The sequence below is a fragment of the Lepisosteus platostomus genome, chromosome 19 (genome assembly GCF_059453375.1).
Source record: "Lepisosteus platostomus isolate fLepPlt1 chromosome 19, fLepPlt1.hap1, whole genome shotgun sequence".
Lineage (NCBI taxonomy): Eukaryota > Metazoa > Chordata > Actinopteri > Semionotiformes > Lepisosteidae > Lepisosteus > Lepisosteus platostomus.
The window spans coordinates 12,792,888-12,817,150 of NC_142629.1; the positions used below are offsets into that span (position 1 = coordinate 12,792,888).

General features: G+C 42.7%; 1 protein-coding gene across 1 annotated transcript in view; it reads left to right on the forward strand.

The window, feature by feature from the left end:
• chlsn (cholesin) overlaps window positions 1-20,124 on the forward strand; it is a 129,552-nt gene extending 109,428 nt beyond the window's left edge. The window contains exons 4-6 of the mRNA XM_088612845.1: window positions 3,109-3,314; window positions 17,069-17,150; window positions 18,657-20,124. Of these exons, the coding sequence (XP_088468971.1) occupies window positions 3,109-3,314; window positions 17,069-17,150; window positions 18,657-18,830 (462 nt within the window). The 3' untranslated portion in view covers window positions 18,831-20,124. The remainder of the gene's footprint in view (window positions 1-3,108; window positions 3,315-17,068; window positions 17,151-18,656) is intronic.
• The last annotated feature ends 4,139 nt before the right edge of the window (window positions 20,125-24,263 follow it).

Consider the following 24,263-nt stretch of genomic DNA (forward strand, 5'->3'; position numbering starts at 1 on the left):
TACTGTTAGAATTTATTTACAATGGGTCGGGCTCTTCACTTGGTTGGATGGTTGGGACTTTCTCTTGCAAAGCTAATCGGATCGCAAAGGAAGGGTTTATGATCAAAACCCCTCATCTTCCCTAATTAATGACCCTCCCCCTCCCTGATCTGCATGAGGACCACCCAGCTTTGACACACTCCCAGGGAAGTTTGGCAGAAAGGGCTAAAGACATTCTGGGCACTCAGAGCGCTTTCCAGACGTTATGAGTAAAATAGGAAAAATAAAGTGCAGAATGAAAAGAAGGTGGAAAATGCATTCAGAGGAGGTCATATCTGTGTGTTTAGCATGAATACCACTGAATTATCATATTTTTTGTTTGTTTTTTGGTTTGAACTGAATAACGTGCACTTATTTGACCATGTATGTTTGTGGTTGCTGTAGAGGACCGAGTTAATGCGATGGTGTGGTTTATTAGGTGGGGTTCTTGGTTCAGATCGTAATGGTGCAGGCAGCATGACTGTAAGCTGTCGGGGCACTCTGCTCTCACGCAGGGCCAGGCTGGTTTCAGAGGTCCTCGCTTTCTTTGCAAGGGAAGCACCCAGTTATACATTGGTTCAAGTGGAAATCCTGGCCCACTCAGTTGCACTTGAGTATGCCTTGAGGAGATACAATTATCATAGCCTGTCCAAACTGCAAGAGTAATGACCCTGGTTATCTGCCTGGCTCCTCACTCATTAACAATGCTGTCAGTTCTCCAAAGACTTTTTCATCAGTCTCTCCCTGACAAGGAGCAGCCCTACTTTGCTGCAAGATGTTGTTTTCTCAATTTGCAGATGTGATGATTACCCACAAGCTGGTGCTCTTTTCTGTATTGATGCGTGTGAACTGGTGCCAGTCTCTGTCAGCACTGGCGGTTCAGTTTCAGAGCTCTGTTGCTTCTTGTTGAGTTTTAACTTTATGGTTACTGTTATTTCTCTAGAGTCTTTCAAGCGATTCATAGAGTGCAAATGGAAGCAGGAGAGAAGAATCATGAGGACTGCTCTTCTCTGGAATAATTACACAAGAGCAATGTTTTCATAACATTGTGTACATACACAATTGTACACAGTATTCTAAAGGAGATCTTAATAGAGCATTGCACAATTAAATCCTAAACTATTCTAGAATTTTGCTTTTTTTATTGCTCCCCTCCATTGTCTAGATTAAGATGTAAAGAATAATAATTGCTTACACTTATATAGTGCTTTTCTGGACACTCCACTCAAAGCTCTTTACAGGTAATGCGGACTCCCCTCCACCACCAGTGTGCAGCCCCACCTGGATGATGCGACGGCAGCCATAGTGCACCAGAACGCTCCCCACACATCAGCAATCAGTGGGGAGGAGAGCAGAGTAATGAAGCCAGTTCATAGATGGGGATTATTAGGAGGCCATGATTGGTAAGGGCCAATGAGAAATTTGGCCAGGATGCTGGGGTTACACCCCTACTCTTTTCAAGAAACGCCCTGGGATTTTTAATGACCACAGAGAGTCAGGACCTCGGTTTTACATCTCATCCGAAGGATGGCGCCTGTTTACAGTATAGTGTCCCCGTCACTATACTGGGGCATTAGGACCCACATGGACCGCAGGATGAGCACCCCCTGCTGGCCCCACTAACACCTCTTCCAGTAGCAACCTTAGATTTTTTAGAAGTTACTCACAGTCCAGAACACACAAAGAACAAACCAGAACAGAACAGTACACAAAAAGTTGTATTGCACAATATATTTATATTTATATTTATAAATGTATTGCACACGTCTCATATATTGAGAGTGGCATATATTGCACCAAAACGGTTGGAAAGTGGAAAAAGAAAAAGAATCCTGCTATTTTGGTATTATCTGCAAACTTGACTGCTTTAACTACAACAGATTATAGATTGTTGGTATAATAAGGTTTTAAGAAAAACATAAGCCTCTTAAATCTTTGGAATGTCCTAAGAGAGACACCTGATGTAGTCAAGTAGTTGTCTCCCCAGTCTGAGCATTTTCTCTCATTCTTTTACGTAAAACTGCACTAAAAAAGCAGGACGTTGTCTGAGACAATGAAACATCTCTTTCATCTCCTAGTGTTAACACAGCCCTGGTCTTAAGCAAATCTTTGCTTAGTGAAGTGTTCAGGTTTGTAAACAAAACTACAGGTTAGCTTCAGGTGTCCTGGCACTTCCTGGCTTCCTGTTTGTTTGAATCTGTGAGGAATGGGAAGCATAACAACACTTTTGTCTGCTGTGTGATTCGCCTGTTGCTGGTATTCAGCTGTATTTGCTTACCAGTGGAGGTGTTAGGAGTGACATCACTTCCTTTCACTGTGCCAGAGGCCAGCCGCCACACCCCCTTCGGCGGATTAACACTGATCCCAGGGAGTGGGGCTGATCCCTAGTTAAAACAAACAGACTTCAACTGGACAAGCAAGCTTCACCAAGCAGCAGTGAGCTGACCTCGGTTGTAATTCATTTCCTTAGAAGGCGCCTTTATCGAAAGAATTCCTGCACTGTACAAAATGAACGCAGTGAAGAGAGGTGTACATGGATATGCTGTAGAATCGATGGGTACAGTCCAAGGGGGCAGGCAGGGGGAGGAGGGACAGCCAGGTGGCCAGCAGCAGGTGTCGGAGAGGGTGCCAGGCTGGGAGGAGAGCAGCAGGGCGAGGGACACCCTGGTAGAGGCAGTGGTGGAGAAGGATGAGGCTCCTCAGTGGGCTGAGAGCAGGGAGTGGAGCCAGGGGCCACCTGTGTGAGCAGCAAGACAGAGAGCAGTAATCAAGCTTCTGGGCGAGATGGGGAGGGTGGGGTGTCAATGGCGATGCACTCAAGCCAGTTAGGAGATGTTGCAATGATCCAGCCTAGAGAGAACAAGGACTTTGACAGACTGAGTGCGGCACAATGTTAAAGGGTGAATGAAATACTCTAGATGCTCTTTTGAGGTGGTTTGAGCCTGCCAGGCCCGAGATGTGTTGACCATATGAAAAGGAGGGACCCATTTTGTGTCATTGTCTTGCTTTTTTTTTCCCCAAGACTAAACTCAGTCCTAATCTCTTGTAGAGTGATCCCTTCCTATGATGTGGATTTCTGTTTAAATACAGGAGGCTGAACAGGATGGAGGAGAGGACGAGGAGGAGGAGGAGGGGGGAGACTTAAGCCCAGAGGAGAGGAGGCAGCTGGAAAGAAAAGTGAAGAAAGAGATGAAGAAGGAGGAGAAGAGGAGACTGAAGGCAGCCGGGGTGACGCTGGAGAAGCCCGAGCCCTCTAAAGCGACTGCTGCCGAGCTGGCTCTGGACTACCTCACCTGGTAAGATGCCCTGCAGCCCAGGAGAGGGCGAGAGTGCACTTATCCTGCAGGTTCACAATCACCTGGGCCTGAACATTCTTCTCTACAGTGCAGTTTGCTCTTCATTTTCTTAAATGACTTGAGGTGCAAAAATGGGAAAACAGCAAAATATTTCCTTTGACAAGAAGGCAAAAAAAAATATTTATACATCATTTAAAGAGAAAGAGAATAGCTGGAATTAACAATACTGGAGCCAAAGTCTTCAAGGAAGCAACAAAGCTTTGAATATTCTCCGTCTCGATTCAAACCGAAAAATGGCGGCTTGATGAGTTTGCGATGTCTTTCATTTAAGCGCAACAATAATGCAAAACACATTTTGAAAGCGAACCAGTCCATTTCTGCTGAATAGAGAAAAGCTGTATACACTGTCGTAAGAGAATCCAGACCGGGAGGTTTTCGAGATTGGAAAACCGTTGTCTGATTTTTTTATTACCCCACACTTTTGGGACAACGCTTGTTACTCCGAGAAGTATCTCACTTTGCACTATTTCCTCTGTTGTTACAGGTGAAAATGTTTACACTTTCTTTCGTTACAAGTTGAGCACTGTTAGCTTAACAGTACTTCCCAATTGGCAGTCATGCACGTCACCATCATTTAACGTTTGTTGAAAGTAGCCACACCGATCCATAATGCCTATCGAAAGAGAGCAAAACATTGCCTGGTCTCGATCCAGACATCCTTAAAAACCAGAACTGCATTGAAGTTCAGGAGAAGATGTTTTTCATTCTGCTGAAGTGTGACATAGATCTCTAACACAATTAACTTGGAGCAAGCAAGTCATAAAGCATCTTCCCCCTGGAGCCCGAAAAGTATATAGCCGGGTCTAGTTTTTATGTATTTGGCTAGAGCCTGCAGTCAGTTGTAATTCTCTTGCCAAGAATGTGCAGAGAAATGAAATTTAAACTCGGCTGGCCCAAGGAAACATGCCCAGGCTTCCAAGAACGGTTAATGTTTAGTTGGGATGTTTGCGGTGCTGGCTTTGCTCTCTCACTTTGCTTTCACTCAACGCTGTTTCAGAAAAATAAAGCGATTAATTCTCAGTAGCAGCGATGGAAAGTTGCTGTCTTCAGATCACACTTCTGTCTTTCTTTGAGCGCCCATAAAAACCTGAACCTCACAGGAGGGCTTGTGGAAAGGGACATCTGTAAACAAGCCCTCATAATCGCAACTCTATTCAAATCGTCAAACAAATGACCTGCTTCTGTCTTTGGGAGTAAAACAAAGAAATAAATTGGATTTATTTTGTGAGGTTTGAGCCAGCTCCTATATCTAGAGACGCCTCCTGATAAGACTCACATTTCTGTCTGTGCTAAATCTGATCAGGACCTTGTACTGAGTCAATTAGTTGGATGCATCAAAACTTTCTGTAATTCAATCTACAGGGGATGCAACCTAGCATCTTCTGACTTCAGTGACCCCAGTCAGCACTAATGTTATTGACAGGTCTGAGAGGCCTGCTGATGTGGGTCTATAACCTTGGTTATTAGTCTCTTTATGGATCTGCCAGGGACAGCAGTGTGGAGTAGGGGTTAGGGCTCAATACTTCCAAACCAAAGGTTTGTGAGTTCAAATCCTGGGTGGGACTGTGCTGTTGTACCCTAGAGTGAGGCTTTTTGCTCACACTGCTCCAGTTAAAGCCCTGCTGTACAAACAGTTCTCTAGCCAGCTCATTCTTGTGAACACTTGCTCTTAATTTTCTTATCTGGTTACATACTGTAAAGACTTAAAATGAAATGGGTCCACCAAAAAGGTTAATGTTCACAGTGTTAAAAAGAGCCTTTGTTCAGCTTTGTGTTGCAGTTTTACACCTTTCTGAGTTCTGACGCTGTGGTATTATTGCTTTCATCACGTCAGCACTGTAAGGTCTGTAAGGCTTGATTCTGGTGCTGAGGGAAGGGAGCGATGTGTTGAGACACCTGCTGCTTGTGTTCTGAGCAGGGAATGTCAAGGGCGCCTTTGTGACAAAACTCCACTGGTCCACTGGTCGCCAGTGAGTTTTCGATTTGATAACATTTCTCTGATGTTATCACTCACTTGCACAGCACCCCTATTGCAGATTTCATTGGACCCTGTTTTCTGTCAGACTGTCTGTGTGCTTTTGTCAAAGCCAGTTTCCAGTTTGAGGCAGCACTCTCAGCTTAACAAGGCATGTTATGTATATGCACCCATACTCTGGAAATCACTACCCAAGCTCTTTGGAGACTCTGGGACTTTTATTCTCATTTAAAAATGCATGACTATTACTATTAAAGTTGTTTCTTCTGTGTAGTTTAATTTTAATAACTTGCATTTTAATAAGTTACTGACTTCTTGTAGTCACTGATGTCTGCTTATTTTACTGCTGTTCAATGCCTAGAGTTGTCTAGCTATGAAAGGAACAGTAAATGAAATAAAGGAGGTGTTGTTCATGGCACGTGTGAATGACAAAAGGTTCAATGATATGTTCAGATCTGCTGACCAGCTTGTGGGAGTTGGATACATGAATGGTCAGTCGAGTTGTGCCTTTATTGAACTACAGTGGTGCATTGTGAAAAGTTTTGATGTCTTTTTTTTGTTACCTCCTCCCACCTCCCAGTTTGGAACGTGAATCTCGACAGAGGCTACATACATGATCACGAGGAAGTTCAAGGACTGAGAGTCTGATGACTACAGGTCAAAGAGTTCCTGAGGTCACAAATAGACCCAAAGGTTCCATTCCAGACTCATCACTGTGGTCCGCTGCAGGTATAAAAAACGAACCACATTTCCACTTGCAGTGGGCAATGTGTGAATAAGAAATGATTTCTGCTTAGCAAAGCTTTAAAATATTAAAGGGGAACTGCAGGGCTATTTTTATATTTTAGGGTTAGAAAAAATCAGCACTGTGCATTTCAAACCACAATTAAAGTAAAATGTACACAATAACATGTAAAACCTCCAATTTACATCACAAAATAGACACAGTTTCCAGGTGTGCACAGCGCCATGTTCTGCGATTCAGAACGAGGCAACAAAACTTCTAGTCTTGTGAATACATCACTTTTAATCCCTTAAAGATATTACTTTCAATTTTGAGACAGTTTTGATTCGTGGCAACTCGAATGTGGGTTTGCGACAACATGGTGACTTACAGTACCTTCACAAAGTTCACGATTTTGTGCTTCATTTCGAAATTCGTAAAATGTTTCTATGAACATCAATGAGTTTATTTTGTTACAGAGATTCAATAACAGAGAAATTGGGACTGCAGGTGCCCCTTTAAGTATATACTTGTTGCACTGCTTCCCTACAAGTCTATTGGGAACATAGTGAGCCCCGGTTCTTGTGGTGTGATGAAATGTTGTCCAGCTAATCCTGACACTCTGGCTGGAGATGATGGGAGTATATTCATGAAGAGCAGTAGGGTGAGCATCAGGGGTGCATTCCTGTGTCCCTTAAGCACCCTGTTCGCATCAGGCTGGGTCTGGAAAAGGACAGCAGCTGTGCAGTGTCGGGACGACCCAGCGCACACAGGCCCAGTCAGCCCTGATGTTGCCAATTAACGCACATCTGGAACGATTTGTGCACTCTGCTGCGCTCAATTTTTAGTGAGCGTTCAGCAAACAAACATTTGAGATTCTGATTAGAACCATAAGGTAATGTCACTGAAAGATCGTTTAAAAGACTGGGCTTTTAGGGAAGATTTTGGTGTATGTTTTTTTTATTCCTCATTTTACTTCGCGGTATTAGATCTGTAATTTTGCCTTTATATTTTAGTAAATTTGGGAATTCAGCCTGAATTCCTGTTACCGGTCCTGTGCAGAGGAATGGAAAATAGCCAAGCTGTAGTCTTCTGCAGTGCCTTCTCAGTGCTGAAGAAGATATACGGTCTGGCCTGCAGGAGTTTTAAGATACTTTTTTTAGGGCAGAGCATGTGTCTTGTAGTGTTTCTAGCTGCATTGTTTTACTCCTTTTTAACTACAAATCCATATTGTTAAGAAAACCTTCTCTAACTTTTCACAGGAACATGCCTTTCACAGCTGTGATTGAATGATCTGTGCTTTATAACAGAGCCAGGTTTATTTAACTTACTGTGGCCTGCTTTTTTTATCTGAAACAAACAGTCGTTATTGAATTCTTGTTTTCCTTATTCCAGTAGTTCCCAGTAATTAATTCCACAATTTCACTTTCGTGGGAATTAAAAAAATCTGCTAGCCCCTGGCAAGGATCCTTCTGCGTAGATTTTATCTGGGCCACATGGCACACACACTGTATTGGGGTTGGACGGTTCCTGCCTATCTGTTGGAGGGAGGATTTGTTAATAAACGATTTTCTGCTTCGCTTTCTGAAACTGAACTCCGGCGATCGTAAACACTTTATGTCCTACTCTAACCACAAACTCAAGTAAGCCAGTTAGTGTTGCAGGAAATGAAATATGCACCAAAATGAAGACTGTCACACTTCCCTGTACTAGACACACACTTTTTTCTTTGTTTATCCTCAAATCTTTTATTTTAATCTAAAGGCTTATTAAATCCAGGCTTATTACGTCCCTTAGAGCCCCCAAATTGGAGGTAGCAAGGGGGTCGTGGTGCAGGGGTCAGGCGTCAGAATGTCTATGCCTTCCTTAGGATACATGCACTTGGTGTAATCATCCCATTTATTCTTTATAAGAATTTAATGTGAGAGACATTCGAATGAGCCATTCAGCTCATCTAAGCGATTAAAGTAGATAATTGATTGGAGATGTTCATCCTGCTCTTTATTGAAAGAAGCCATAATATCATCCAACAAAGTGGCGATTCAGCTTGATTCAGGGTCCAAAAACTCTTTGTGTAGAAAATCCTTTCCTGTGCTCAGTGTTAAGTGCACTTCCATGCAGTTTCCACTTGTATCCATTGGTTCATGTTTCACTGTTGATTCTGAAAAAGGTCATCATGTTGACTTTGTCAGTGGATTTGAGGCCTTGAATCAGACCTCCCCATGGTCTTCTCTGTTCGAGACAAAAAAGGTTAAGGCCTACGACTGTAGTGCTGCTAGTTACATTGCAGCTTATTTATGATTAAAAAACAGAATGTCATTCAAGTTGGTCAAAAACACAGGAGGTCTTGTAACCTCCCCGATATTAGTAGTAGTAGTAGTAGTAGTAGTAGTAAATAATAATAATAATAATAATAATAATAATAATAATAATAATAATAATAGTCTCGCGAAGTGTCTAAGGAAGGGCGATAATTCTATAACAGCAGCAGAAAAGGTAGATTTAGTCTCGGGTATAGTGAGCAACTGAATGGAGCCTACAGGAGGGAGTGTAAACATGGAGGAATTCAGAGATGAATGATGGAGTCAGATTATTTAGAGCCTTAAAAGTCAGTAAAAAATCTTATATGTGACTTTATAGGTATTCAGTGTGAAGAATTAAGTGTAGTAGTGATGTGCTGCCAAAGTCCGTGGTGAGTTAGAAGTCTAGCTGCAGAGTGTTGGGCATATTGCCGTTTAATGAGAAGAGCTTTTTCAGCTGACATTTGCGATCCACCAGTAAAAGTTCTGTTTTTTCACTATTTAACTTTGAGGAATTTAAAATTCACTAGAACTTGATGTCAGACACACAAGTGATAAGTGACAGAAGTGGGAAATTGGAGGGAAAAAGACATTGTAAAGAAATCTCATAACAGAGAAACTGAAGGCCGTGTTTGAGAGCAATCTAACCGAGAAGAAGTAATGGGCCCCAAGACTGAACCCTGTGGCACACCATGATGGATTGGAGGATTTATGAGGACCAAGGGAAACAAAATGCTACCTGCCTATCAGAATGGGTTGATCTTTACGCTAAGATACCTTCATTCGTGGAGAAAAGCCTGTGGGGTTTTCAGGAGAGTTTGCTTGGGTCGAAGGAGTAGTTGACATCTGTGAAGGACTTCTGTAAGTGAACACCAGGGAACCCACTGCTGGACTCCAGCCTCTTGGGCAAGCCTGATCAGTTAGCTAATGACAGCTCAGACCAGAGACCCTGATTTCTGGACTGTGACACTTGAGCTGCACTCAAAACAAAAGCTTTTACTCGCTGGCTGAAAAAGCAGGGTTACTAAAATGTATTCGGTATACTGTAGTTTATTTGGTATAGTTGTCTTCCCTTTAGGATTAAATCACGAAGGCAGCAGGTTAGGTGGCAACCGGCAAGTTGGAAGAGTGATGGAGCTGCAGTTTGGAGCTGAGCCGCCAGCCAGCACACAAATTCTCCCAAACCGACCACGCTGTGCAGGGGTAGCAGGGAAAGGCTTAAACCACGCCACGTGGGGCTCATGTTTGCTAAAGCTCAAGTAAGACTTGAGTAAGAAGTAATTACACATGCAGTTGGTTCACAACCCACTGAAGCTAAGCAGGTGTGATCCTGGTCAGTACCTGGATAGGAGACCTCCTGGGAAAAACTAAGGTTGCTGCTGGAAGAGGTGTTAGTGGGGCCAGCAGGTGGTGCTCATCCTGCGGTCCATGTGGGTCCTAATGCCCCAGTATAGTGATGGGGACACTACACTATACTGTAAACAGGCGCTGTCCTTCGGATGAGACGTAAAACTGAGGTCCTGACTCTCTGTGGTCATTAAAAATCCCAGGGCGTTTCTGGAAAAGAGTAGGGGTGTAACCCCGGTGTCCTGGCCAAATTTCCCATTGGCCCTTACCAATCATGGCCTCCTAATAATCCCCATCTATGAATTGGCTTCATTACTTTGTTCTCCTCCCCACTGATAGCTGATGTGTGGGGAGCGTTCTGGCGCACTATGGCTGCCGTCACATCATCCAGGTGGGGCTGCACACTGGTGGTGGTGGAGGGGAGTCCCCATTACCTGTAAAGAGCTTTGAGTGGAGTGTCCAGAAAAGCGCTATATAAGTGTAAGCAATTATTATTATTATTACTATAACCATTCTTGAACTGTAAGTCATATTATAGTAAGATATTAGCAGTTGGCCAGGAGACTGAATGGCCACCACTTATAACTATTCTTACCATGCGAGTTGGAGTAGAGCAGCTTCCCTCTGTTTTCTCTAGAGGAGCATAGTATTCCCGATACTGTTTTTTCCCTAATTCTCACTGCTCGCGTTTTTACTTCATAACCAGGCTCAGAGAGATGGGAAGAAGCTGATCACAGGCTGCAGTGTCTGTTTTCGCCGGCGAAGGAGTATTGTACATCCAGACTGGACAGCTGGCTGGCTTTTTTAATCTTGATGCTTATGTTTATAAATGAGGCACGGGGCCTGTTAAGTTAAGGACATGTGTTTCGTGTTGAAATCTAGCTCAGAAACTTTATATGAAGTTCAGGAGAGTTAACATAAGACGTTTACAGCTGCTGTGCCTTGTCGTGAGAGATCTGCGTATGCTCTCCCTGAACTCTCTGGAGCCCCTGTCCTGGTGAGAGAGGACCTGTCCGGTCGATCTGGGTCCCTGTCGCAGGGGGGAAAACGCCTGTCTCTCTGACATCAGAATATGGGCTGAGGTTTCTTCCGAGAACCGAGGAGAAAACAATTTCATCCACTTTGTGTTCTGTGAGAAGTTTTCTCCACGTGTCCGGAGTCTGACTGCTGGTCTTTGAGGAATTCCGTAGCTCATACACTGTCCATAACTTTCCAGTGGGAAGAATTTCAGAAAGCATTCCCACATTTCTCAAAAATAGAATAACCATGAAGCAGGAATGGTAAATGGGAAGAGAGTAGAATTTGGCAACCTATTGTTTTTCTTCATGAAACAATGACAAGCCCACCCTAAATTCTTAGATTTGTTTACCAGCCCAGATTCTCTGATCATGACAACCACTTTTGGGAGTTGTCATCACTATTACGTTATCTATTGATGTAAATCATTTTGTTTGATTCTTAAAACACTGTAGGATTTTCACTTGAACTCTTGAGGAAATAAAGTAATTTCCTGAATGGGAAAATATATTGTGTTGTAGTTTATCCATGATGAGTTAATACTAATGTTCTGTGTTCTTCATATCATAAAAGTTTCCTGGCTAGGAACACAGACATAATTCCAATATTGTATCTGTACTTATGTCTCTCTTTTTTCTCAGTACTTTTTCTTTCTTTAAGCATTATTCAGTTGCCATGTCAGCCTGAATATATTCATGTTCAAGGGCTGTAGATCTTTCTAGTTGTTGCTTAACTGATTAAAGTAGTAAGTTACCGTCATTTAAATCCATGTTGCTTTGCATATCGGCAGGGATCCTTCTAGTTTTTATATGATGGGGTTTTTAGGGAAAATTGCAAACGGTAATGAATATATATTTTTGATGGATGATGGATTCTGAGAGTCTTACATCAGACCTGTTTGACCCCAGTTTCTGATGGTCAAGTATGAAAACAAATGTGGCTCTAATATTAATTTTCTTCTAACTCACAAGTTGTGTAAATGCAAATTGCCCATGTAATATGTCTTTTCAGGATAGTGTGAGAGAAGTATTTATGTATTGTGAGCCACGTGACGGCTGTCATGGAGAAAAATTTATTAGACATAACACCATAAACCAGTCTCAGTTTCGCCAGTGTGCAGTGAGACGGGTCATTTATTAGTAGGGTTTATTAAAGGTGTATCTGTGTAACTAATCAATCTGAAAGCAGATATGGCCAGCAGCCATATCAACCTATAACTCACTGAAGATCAGCAGGTGTGAGCCTGGTTAGTACCTGGATGGGAAAAACTAAGGTTGCTGCTGGAAGAGGTGTTAGTGGGGCCAACAGGGGGCGCTCACCCTGCGGCATGTCCCAGTATAGTGACAGGGACACTATACTGTAAAACAGGCGCCGTCCTTCAGATGAGACGTAAAACCGAGGTCCTGATTAAAAGGGCGTTTCTCAAAAAGAGTAGGGGTGTAACCCCGGCATCCTGGCCAAATTTCCTATTGGCCCTTACCAATCATGGCCTCCTAATAATCCCCATCTCTGAACTGGCTTCATTACTCTGTTATCCTCCACACTAATAGCTGGTGTGTGGGGAGTGTCCTGGCACCCTATGGCTGCTGTCACATCATCCAGGTGGGGCTACATATTGGTGGTGGGTGAGGAGAGTCCCCATTACCTGTAAAGCACTTTGACTGTCCAGAAAAGTAGTAAGTGTAAGCAATTCTTCTTATTATTATTATTATTATTAACACCTCTGTAATATTGTTCAAAGCTTTAGAAATATCCCTTGCAGAGGGCCAGTGGGAGAACAGTACAGTCCTGTTTATCATTATACTCCTCAGAAGGAGCACACTCACAAGCGTTGAGTGTGAAGGCAGCTCAGTGACCTGTTCTTGATAGGGAAGCCGATGAGCTTGGGGGGGTTGTGGAATCTGGTATATCACATTAGGGCATAATTATATTTCCTTCTTCCCAGGCCCCTGTGTGTTCAGAGTTTTTCAAAGCCTGTAAAATTGTATCTATCCATCTGTCTATAAGTATAGATGTATACGTATCTGTCTATGTACATATTCATTCGCTGTTCTTTGTAACATATCTCAATTAGCATCCATAATGCAGTAATGTCATAATTAAAGACTCAATTCTAGTAATAAGTCTGGTTTTAAATCAAATCTAGTCTTGGTAAGTACCTGAAAAAGACATAAAAAACCTGTTATTCTCTCCCTTCTCAGTAGTCAGAGGAAACTAAAAGATAGTGGGGCAGTATCATGTGAGCAAGTCAAGAGATTGTCAGGTTGCTCACGGTAACATAGTTCTCAGATTCTGTCAGACGACCCTGTTGCTGCTACAGAATTGTCATGCAGCTCCCGGTAAGACTAGCAAGTTCTGTTTCCTGACCCTTCATTGACCTGGGAGATTGTTCCCATGGAGACCAGCAGAGTTCCTTGGATTTGACTATAGCGGGACATAGAAAAAGCCTTTGGGGTCACTTTCCGGACAGATTAATAACAGAATACGGCTTCTCGCTAAAACCGTTCCATTACATTCTGCCCGGGCTGCAGCCCGGTGAGCCGCGAGCAAGGGTGCGAGGCGAGGAGAACAGAGTCCTAGAGGCAGGCTCCTCGCTGTCCGAAACGAACGCTTTGTACTGTTCAAAAAGCTCGGGAACACCGACTTTTGCGGGAAGCTTACAGTTAACTGGAAATATTACAGATCAGTAAAACCATGTGTTTAATAATAGTCACATAACAGCTGTATTCCTCATCTTTGTAGTTAAAAATAAAAACCTATCCTTATTAGTTATCCTTATGCGAGTACACTTTAGAATTAAAACTGAGCATTTCCCCTGAAATAAAATGAATTCCCTTGTAATATTCTTCGAGAATATTTCAGGATTAAACATAAATGATATTTTGATAACATTAAAGCCAGAGCTGACTGCCAGAGAACAAATGGGCAGACACTCAAAATATTAGTCTTCTGATTATATTTGACAATATTTAAAACTTTGTTAAATACTTAAATGCATGTCTTTTTCTTGTTTAACTACACTGCAATAACCTGTTTACAATTATAGACATCACAGTTTATTAATTTGTGTACAATACACAAGTAGCTCTGTTCTACATAATCTTGCAAGGCCACAGTAATCTGTTGTTTCAGCCCTTAAAAACAACTACATGAATCTGTTAAAGAAAGTGGGTGATGTAAGCCTTTCAGGAGGTTTTCACTTTTCAGAATATTTGACCCTCCTTTTACTTCTTTTCTGGAGCATCAAACTAGGGACCTGTTACTGCCTTCTAGACTCTACAAGTCACTTTGGACTTTGGAAAGCATCTGCTGAATAGATTTGTTTTTTATTGCGTTGTTGAAGAAACAGTTCCTAAAGGGTTTTCTATTGCCGGTCTAAAGTCTTCCCTGTGGCTGCTGTAGGATTGGGTTGCTTTTCTCTGCCAGAGGTTTCTGAACAGGGAACCAGGCGAACCAGAGGGGAGGCCTAGCTGTAACAACAGGGAGAGCTCCATTTTTGCACCAGCGTTTTACATTTAAAGAGTAAAAATCAGCCTCCTCTCACTGGATGATAATCTGCCTTTGGTGTGTTTTTACATCATTTTAAACTCTTTACTTGAAACATGGTTCTTCCATTGTGAAAACGTACTGTAGGTAGTCCCGAAAACAAAGCAGACAGCTGTCTGTAGCCAGTAGGACCTGAGGGATCATGTCTAGGGGGTCTTTTAAATATTATGACCAGTGTTAAGAGGAAGCACGTGGCCTATATGAGCATGAAAAGAAGTGATTGGCATGGTTTACTTAATTCTTCGAGCAGCTTTGAAAATCTAATAAAGTTCATGTGATCTTTCTGTCTTCTTTCTGTAGCAACAACTGTGTTAGAAATAGCCACTCTAACTACTGTACTGCGTCGCAGCATTTGAAGTTCTTGTGTTCTGCCTGTTATTGCTGATGGTTCTGATTTTGTGATGAAAAGAGAGGTCTCTACATTGTTTTGTCCTTGGACCAGTAGCATTATCTTCTCCTGATATTATTTGTAACACACCACCAAAAAGTCATGCACAGATGGATAAGAAAACTGCTGAGCTGATTGCATTGCTTAAGGACAGCTTTTATAAAGTTCAGCACATACAGTGCCTCTTTTTAAAGAGCCAGATCTCATTTATTGTGGTATTGCTGGCATTATTTCTATCAGTATTGCCTGCCTGTGATGCCTGTTTCCATAGAGATGGGGTGATTGGGGTTTTAATACATTTTACTTTAAGCACAAACTGACTCAAGAGGCTGCCTCCTAACTTTGTGAATTAAGTCTTGTTCAGATTCACTCCTCTCCTCAAAAACGCCTGTCTGAGTCAAACAATACAGGCTCTTGTCTGGGGGCTGAGCCCGAGTCCATTTGGAGCTGTCCATGACTGGGATTCTGTAGGTGGTGACTGCACTCGGTTGTGCAGTCTCCAAGTTTTAATCATCCTTGGAGTTTACAGAGGAAGCATAAGAGCGCCCCCTAGGGCTTAGAGGACACCTCCGTGGTTACGCTCATATTGGTGGGTGGCTGGGTGATTGGTGTGGCTGGTGGTTATAACCGATCCTGGACCAGTCTGAGACATTGTGGGGACTCGTAGCTCAGACAATGATTAGGGGGTGTTCTCAGTGGAAAGTGCGTGTGAAAGGCAAAGAGGTCAATTTCAGCCGATAAATAATCTGAGCAATAAAAAAAGACATCGTTTGGTAGCTTTAAAGTTCACGTATTTGAAAAAAACATTTCAGAGCAGGACGGCTGACAAGGTTGCAAGTGAGATGAGACTGTTTGGCTCATCTGGCTCGTTTCATTTCTAGCCAACGCTTGTCCTGCGCATATGCTTTCAGAAAGAGCAGGGTGTCAGCTTGAACTAGGTTCTCACAGCCCGTTTTGTTGCCCATAGTTTCCCCATGGTTTCCTCTTGTGTCACATGATTCAAGCTGTTCTGTTCTTCTTGAAGTTCATCATTGGGATGACTTTGAGTACCAATTCCAGTCCCTTTAAATGATTTTCTCTTCAAAATTAAACTGATTCGGTTCTTCCAAGTTAATTGGAAGGTGTCGGTGCAGGACATTCCTTTAGACCTGGGATTAAACCCGCAGGTCTTCTGTGCACTGATTCCAGAGCGCCGATGCCCGTTTTGTAACGTGGTGTCCGGAACGGTACACTAGTATTCCCAAATGGTGTCTTAACCAACCCGGCTGCTTTCACAAGAGAAAGCCGTTGGTCTGTGCTGGGTTGCCTCAGCAGGCTTCACAAAAACAAAGAAAACAGCAGCGAACAAAAGAAAGCAGTGATTCAGCACTTCTGGCAGCCCTGGGTGAGGACGGAGACAGGGGGCTGACTGAGCTGTGGCACGGCACTGGGTACTAACAGCAGTGGAGTCTCCTGGCAGTGCGACAGAAAGGCTCGAGCTGCATTCTTCAGGGAGGGGGAGTTTTTAATATCAGCTGGGCTGTCAGGAGAGAGAGCTCCGAGGCCAGAGGGAGAATGCTGTGTAAGCCCCTCTCCCCTGGCCTGGAAACCAAGCAAGTGCCTCACAGAATGAAGATTTCCTGAAGCCTTGCGGTGTCGCAGTGCGCAGTGCCCCCCCTGCAGACAGGAGATAAAATAGCTTCCAGGACGAGGCTGGCTCCCTGTCAGGTGTGAAAAGGACTTTTTGTCCGTGTCCCAGTGAGCGATTTCATTTGCAGCCAATACATTACAGACTGGCCACTGTTTAATCTCGACTGTTTTCCCAAATTTAACAGCAGGGGATTCATCTTCCAGACAAGACTTTGGAGTGATGTGACTGTTAAAGGTCTTTAACTTTCTGAGGGTTTTTGTCTTGTGTGTGGCGGCATTAAGTTAGTTTTTCTTTGGCTTTTGCTCCAAAGTTTCGCTATTTTATCTAGTTTTGTAGGTTAAGGTGTCTCCTGCCATTGCACTGTGATTTCTCTCTCCTTTCAGCACCAAAGTATTGATTTATCTCCCTCTTGTCGATCATGGTTTTGAATTCTACAGCTATTTTTATCAGTGGTCTGATAGAATAATTTCCAAGAAACTCTGATTATCGTATGAGTGTATGGCCACTGTATGTCCACATAGGAACCCTTATTCCTCCTTATTAAGGAGGAATCTTCAAGTCAACATTTAAGACTTATTGGAAATTTTTCTACATTACCTTTTTCACAAGCAACGGTTATACAGTGTGAAATGGCTTCACTTTTTTGCCAATTGGTTAAAAAATCAGATTCTTTGTTTTAAAAAAAGCTGCACGCTGCATTGGACAGATTGTGTTCTGCATGCTGGGCTGCCCAGTGGTTGATTCCTGTGCTGTTTGATTGATTGCAGCTGGTCTCAGAACCGCGCACAGTGGAGGTTTCAGAAGACGAGACAGACCTGGCTTCTGCAGCACATGTACGACAGCGACAAGGTAAGCAAAGCTGAGATTCTATGCTAAAATCAAATTCTTTGCATTCTGAAAATAAAAAGGAAATTGTGCTTCTTGGAAACATCTGCTCCAAGGAAAGCCTTCTGATGTTACTGTTTGGCTAAGACAGCTTACCATATCCAGTTGCAGGGTTTGCAGTGCAGATTGACATAGCAGGTTTATGGCACGTGTCCATTTTTTCTAATCTTCAGATGCCTGTGTTCTGAATAACAGATCTGTCTGCGGAATAGTCTTCTGCTAGTAGAGATAAGAGATTTAAAGATCACAGGCTGTAAAATATTCCTGGCTTTGCCAGCTGTTGTGCAGAAGCCATTCCTGATCCATGAGTGTCTGTTCCTGTGAAGCATGTGAGCTCAGTTTCTGCTCCAAAGCTCAGAGAGTCAGTCACATCAGTGCTGTCCAGAGAGAGATGGGGATGAGACAGGGAGAATCCTGTCCAGATTGTCAAAGCACTTAAAACGTCAGAGTTTAGATATTTGCAAAGTGCTAATGAATAATGCATTAGAAATGTCTTAATTCTGGACTTTTTAAAAAAATGATCAAGCACTTAAGTAGTTTCCGCATGTGTCTTGTGGTTCGTATTTCACTCTTCATTCTGTAGTTCACTTTGTTGACTTTGTCTAAGCCCTTGAGGGAATTTGAGTACTTTTATCGCTTGTTCTGGCATTATTGGTTATGTTCCTCACAAATGACAGATGGTGCCAAATTACCTACACAGAATCTATGATTCAGTACAGCTGATTACATAGTGCAGACTATCAGCCACAGCTGTGCCTGTGTATGTTTATCTGCCTGAAGCTTTGCTATAACTGTTCCTCAAATCACATCTCTGCTCTTTGCTCCTTATAATACTGGCAATAAGACAATTATGATAAAGGCCTGCTCTGCTTTTGAAAAACAAACCTTATCAGTATAGACTGACTCAGATACAATTAAAAGTATGGCCCACAACCAATTGCAAATTAAAAAAACTAGTACTTAATGATACCTTGATGAAATTCAATCTCTTTTGGTCATTTACAGAGAAAACAATAAGGGAATTTAGAACAAGTAGTTAAACACAGTAAAGGTTTTAAAGTCAACCCAATGCACTACTTCAAGAGCTCTTGTGAGAAAAGGAAAACAGGTGGAAACTGAGAAGATATGCAAGAGGCCCTTCTTTACACAAAGAGTTGTGGGGGTCTGAAGCAAGCTACCCAGCTGTATTCTTGAAGTCAATTGTTGAAGTGTAATGTAATGGCTGGATGAGATCTTTGGATCAGTAGGTTACAGGTCAAATTAGGGTTGACCAGATGCTCGCTTCTCATTTGAAACCTCCATGTTCTTTAAAAGGCTTCAGCAAAACCAAAGGTGACTTGAGATTGCGAAGTGGCAGGTGAGGGCGAGGTGGGTATATAGTCCAGGCGCCTGTGGGCTGTGGCGATGTAGATGGGCGTGGGGGCGTGAATCCCGGGTGTCTGACTGTGCCTGTGTGATGTCTGTCTGGAGGTCCCGGAAGAGAGCTTCGCCATCCTCCTGCAGTACCTGGAGGGGCTGCGCGGCAGTGCGCGGGACACCACGGTGACGCGGGCCGAGGCGCTGGTCAACGAGCAGGACGGGACAGAGAGCGGGGCCAAGGAGGGGACGCGGAGGGCCAGGGAGGTCATCCAGCTGCTGTCCTGAGCCGGAGTCCCGGGCTTCCGGACTCAGAGGAAGAGGAAGGGGATGGGGAGGTGGGGGGGGATTTTTATTACAGAGTTTTTAAATTTCAACTCTCTCACGGTAAGTCAGAGTCATAGTCGGACGGTTTTAAACAGAATCGTGGGCAGATCAGTCCACTACAGAGTAACAACAGAGGACTGTTTATGAGAAGTGCTTTTTGCTCATTTTTTGCATCTCGATTCGACTGCACATGGGGAAATCATCATACACGCATATCGTTGCATATAAGGACGATTTGTGCATGAGACATCGCTGTGTTCAATTTCTCTCTCCTGCTCAAAGCAGATATAGTATGGTGGTAGGCTGGAGGGTTTATATGCCTCCATGTGTTTGTGAAGAAATGTTCCTGCCCTGCAGGGGCTGCTGCCTGACAGAGTCACGAAATGAGCCAGTTTGGCACCATTAAGACCCATCCGGCTCCTCCGTCCGGATTAAAGATGTGAAACATTAGTAATGACTTCAACAGCCAGAGATTAGGCTCCCTCAACCTTACTTTACTTTCCCTGGTTTGAATTAAAAAGTGTTTAATGCCTTGCCAAATGACAGAAGAGACTGCGCTTTCTGACTGGTCTCCATTGTCAAAAGATGCAAATGCAACCAAACTCGACATCTGTTCCCTAGGCTAGAGACTTCTTCGTGTTTTAAGAATCACGTGTAAGAACAATCCCCTAAGTAAAGGAGTACGCCTTCTCGTTTTTCATTAAGATTGGCAGGCCTGAACAATGTTCAGCGAATTTTGAAAACAGGAGTCTTTGCACGTCCTTTTTGTTTCAAAGGGGGGTTCTGTTACAAAGTTTAAAGCAAGCTTTGAAAAACGATACATTTATTATATAGAAAATGGGGAAAAAAAAACAACTGGAATTTGAAACCTCTCATTGTCTCTTCTGTTTTGTGTTTTGGATACAGTCACCTTCTGTAGGGTACTTTTAAGGGTGTTCTGAGCAGATTTTCACCATACTTCCAATATTAATAAGATATGCGCTATCAAGGAAGATTATACATTCTTGTGTGCATTTTCACCCTGTGAATTGTGTTTTAGAACAAATGATCAACATTCAAATACAGTTTGAGTCAGACTCAGAGGCTGGAGACTCAGGTCAGGGACAAATCCTTTGTAAGAGTTTTGAATTATTCTAAAACAACATATCCATATTGTGGGAAAACACAGGAATAGAATAAAAGTTTTTAACCTGATATTGTGAAGACATAAACTGTAAGATCTCTTGGAAAAAATAAAAAAAATGATTGTCACCAAGTTCTTTTTCAGATCATCAAATTCTTTCATGATTATCTTGAGAGCTTCTCATAAGGCTCAATGATGATGGTGTATTTAAACCTGAGAAATCCAAATGGTTTCTTATTGCAGTCCAGTGAGTGCGGCACCCGGTTTTGTAGCACTGTAGAGGAGCAGAGCTTTAAAGAGGGAGAGACAGATGACCTTGCACCTCGAGTGGGTTATGTCCAAGTTTCCGCTTGTTTCTGTCTTTTTACAGCCTGGACGTCTGCCTCCCATACCACTGTTAGACTTGTCCTCCAGGTCATGAATGCAGATCAGCACAGTTGCTCATTGCTTGTGAAACACACACGCTTTGCACTTCCTATTAAAGCAGGTCACATTAGTGTATTGTACAGTAGATACAGGGATCAGGCACTGGCTGATGGAAACTGCTGAATGGGGCTGAGGTTCCATATATTAACTCAGTCTTCTGTTTGAACATGCTGAACTATAGTTGCGTTTTAACACCAAACGTGTAGTACCTTAAAGTCTCTTAAGGATAGCTTGTACCTTTTAGACTCTTGACAGATGTTGTTTTAGGATTAAGAGAATGTTTGAATGATGTTAGTTGTCTGTTCTTTCTATAATTTAGATAGAATTCTCCTCAGATGTTCACACCAATTTGTCAAATCCCAGTGTCATGTGTGTTGTGTTTTAGTGGTAGTATTTTAACATCAACTATGAGCAAGTAGTTCCTTGTTTTAGACACAAAGAAAAACTGTAATACTGTATACTGTTTGTAAGAACCACCACAGCAAATTGTAGCACAGTTGGCCAGTTCTGTTTATTAGAATTTTATTTCAGGAGCTAATTTGCTCAAAGGAAATGTTTTTTATTTGAAGTAAAAAACTGTTTAGCAGAACAATACACCAATACATGGGTTGATCTAATAAAAAACCTATTGCAAAATAGCTGAGGGCACTGTAGCTGAGCTGCATCTGCAGAAAGTCCCTGTCAGCTCTCGAGTCCTTCACAGTGGCTCCCATCACCTTCACCTGCCTGCCGTCTACCTGCAGTCCTGCTCTGAGCTTTCCACTGACACGTCTCGTTAAGAAGTGATACGAATCATCATTGCCTGTAATGTCACTTTCTCAAGTTGTTGGCAAGGATTCTGCATGTTGTTTTATTGGGGTGTGTAGTGTTTATGAAGGAGCTGTGCCTTTTTTAGCCTCGTTCAAGCAGCTTTATTTTTAAAATGCCCTGTTTGCATTGTGTCTGTGTTGTTGCTTCATAGCCAGTTCCGTTGGCTGAATTAACACATAACAAGGCTGGACCCGTGTGTGTCGTGTCCTAAGCTTTTCAGCACCTGCAGAGGCAGATGTGTGCGCTCAGCGTCCACGAGCCTGCGACTGTTTTATTTACATTTTTCCCTTAAAGGCTTAAGGCTCGGGTTTTGTGAAACGAGATACACACACGCAAGCCTTTGGGCACTAAATAAGATTTTATTCTTGGATCTCTTTAAAAATCTAGCTTTTTTTCTGCCACAACCACATACTAAACTTGCCCCAGGAATGGCTGAATGCGGGTGATTGAGGTTAGGGCAAAACATTTGGGTACAAGGGGAGTTTCTTGCTCAGCAGGAATACAATTAAACAAGAATGTTACATATTCTGTCTTGTATGTACTGTACACAAGACACAGAGAGATACTGTACAAGTTTTCAAACCATTGTTAATTGTTTTATCTATTTCTTTCTTGGGTGAGTACAAGCTTGTGTTTCACATAAATAAAATGTACTATACAAACTCAAAACATTTCCTAGGAATATGAGCATATATTGCTTTATGGTGTTGTAGCCTGCTATGTTTTGTGCTCAAAGAAAAAATCATGGCTGGGGTTAGACTTTAAACAAGCAAATCGTTAAAGATGTTTTTATTTGTCTGCTTTTGCTTTGTAACAGTTTTAATTTACCTTGTGTGGGAAACATGTTAAAGTAGCGAACTTGGCCTTTAATCTGAAATGAGTCTGTATTAAATACATACGTATTTGTATACGTTTAAACGTATTAATCTGAATTGAGTCTGCTGCACAAACAGCTGGGGGTGCAGCTCTGAAAGCGGTGTTGCTGGCACAGCAGCCTTGTCTTTCTGGAAGCAGTGAACATCCTCTGGAAGGGCAGGAGAAGATGATCTGGGGAGTTTTCTGTTCGTTTCCCTTCAAGGACCACCTAGAGATTCGTCAGACAGGCCTCGGGCTGGTATCAACAGCTATTAAAGGGTGATGTCGACGTTGTTTGTGTTGTTTTTTTTGTGTTGCAGCCCCATCCCTCCCCAGTCTGAGCAAACAAACGGGGGGGTTTGTGCAGCTGTGCAGCCGAGTGATGGATCTCAGGGTGCTTCAGGGAGGGGGCCCCTGCTTCCTCTCACCAGCTCCAGAGGAGGGACCTGACAGCTATGAGCCAGGCTGTGAGGACCCCCCCCTTCTTTACAGACACAAGATACGCCCGCACACAGCCGCAAATTAGAACAGTAATTAGCTTGTCACTCATTCAGTGCCTTGGTAGTATCGTTCCTCAGGAGGAATATCCTATCCAGGCAGATTAAAGGAGCTGAATCTTGTGCCATCAAGCATTCAGAATCCTCAGGTATTGGTAAATTCACCCCAGGGTTCACACTTAGGAAAGTGTAGAGGAGATGCATTTGGACTAAAAATAGGGGGTACGTCTTTAGACAATGGGTCACCTAGTATTTCTGGACCAAACTACACAGCCAAGACATTGAAAGTGAACTTGGAATCCTTTAAGAAAAGAGATGTGTGTGATTTTAGTATCTATACCCAAGGAGCAAGATGACCTGAAAGACCTTTCAATTCCAAACCTTTGTATTCTCGGGATCTGGGCATTGGAGAGGCCATTTATGGGTCATGTCAGGCTTATGATTAACACAGCTGTAACCACTTTGTACCAGATAGACAGTGACTCAAATCTGATCATTGTGTACCCAGTCTCCAGGTAGGACTGGGCAATCTACAGTTAAGACTGTTCAATTGGACTTCAATAATGTATAAAGAAAAGAAAGGTAAGTAAGTGCTTTGTCATTGCTAAAGAGTGCTGGTATAGTCTATGAATCATCAGCACACACTGAAATATTTCTCTTATTTACTGGATACAATCGTTTTTATTTTAGTTTACAGAGAAGAAAGAATATGTACTAATATGATGATTTTTCTTTTTTTTTTAGCATTGTAAACTTCCCCCACCTTTCATTTCAATCTGTTAAGGCAACATTAAACCCCTGGTAACTTCTGTAGCCTTGAATTATGCCCTGGTAGCAGGACTGGTCTTTTGGGACAGTGAAGCTTCATTGAGCTTCGAGACTGGGAGGTGTCTGAGAGACAGAGTTCGAATCCCATGAAGGAGCCAGCTGGACGAAACACAATGTGTAATGCGTAATGTGTGTGTGTATCTGCGCATCTCTTTGCTCCAGATCCATCCGTGAAAAACGTTGCAACAAACACAATGTGGGCCTTGTTTGAGAGGAGGTTTCAGTTCATAGTGAGCTACTGGAAAGCGCAGGAAGAGTGGTGGAGCAGCACTGATAAACCGCGTCGATATTGCTCCGTAAGGTTGAGAGAGCAGGGAATTTTACCAAAGGCAAGAGAAACGGATGAAACCAAAACCACACAAGTGGCTAATCCTGTAAAGGTTTCAACAAGTGCGGTTGGATTAGGATGCGAAATCCTTCCCACTCGGGCTTTGTTGAATAAACAACTTGTGTTTTTTTAAACCGAACACAAAGAACTGGGAGGTTTTCCTTCTCAGACTTGACATGGTTTGTTGATATATACTGTGCAGAAGCAGGAGCTGGCATCACTGTACTTGTGCACACCTGTACAGTAAGCCATACTGGAATCATACTGCCCCATTCAGACTGTTTATATGCAGTCAGTTCAGGACCAGGTCGGTCTATTTTTCAGTTTCAGTACAGTGTGCTGTGATTTGCAACCTTCCTGAAAAGCATAAAGTCCAAACTGTGAGTTGAGCAACCTTTTAGAAAGCTGTTTAAGAAAAAATAGAAAAAAATGTTTAATTATTCTATACTATTTGACCTGGACCCTTGTGTCTTATAGAGCAGAATATTTCACTTTAGATGTCTGAATACTGTAACGTACTCCTTATT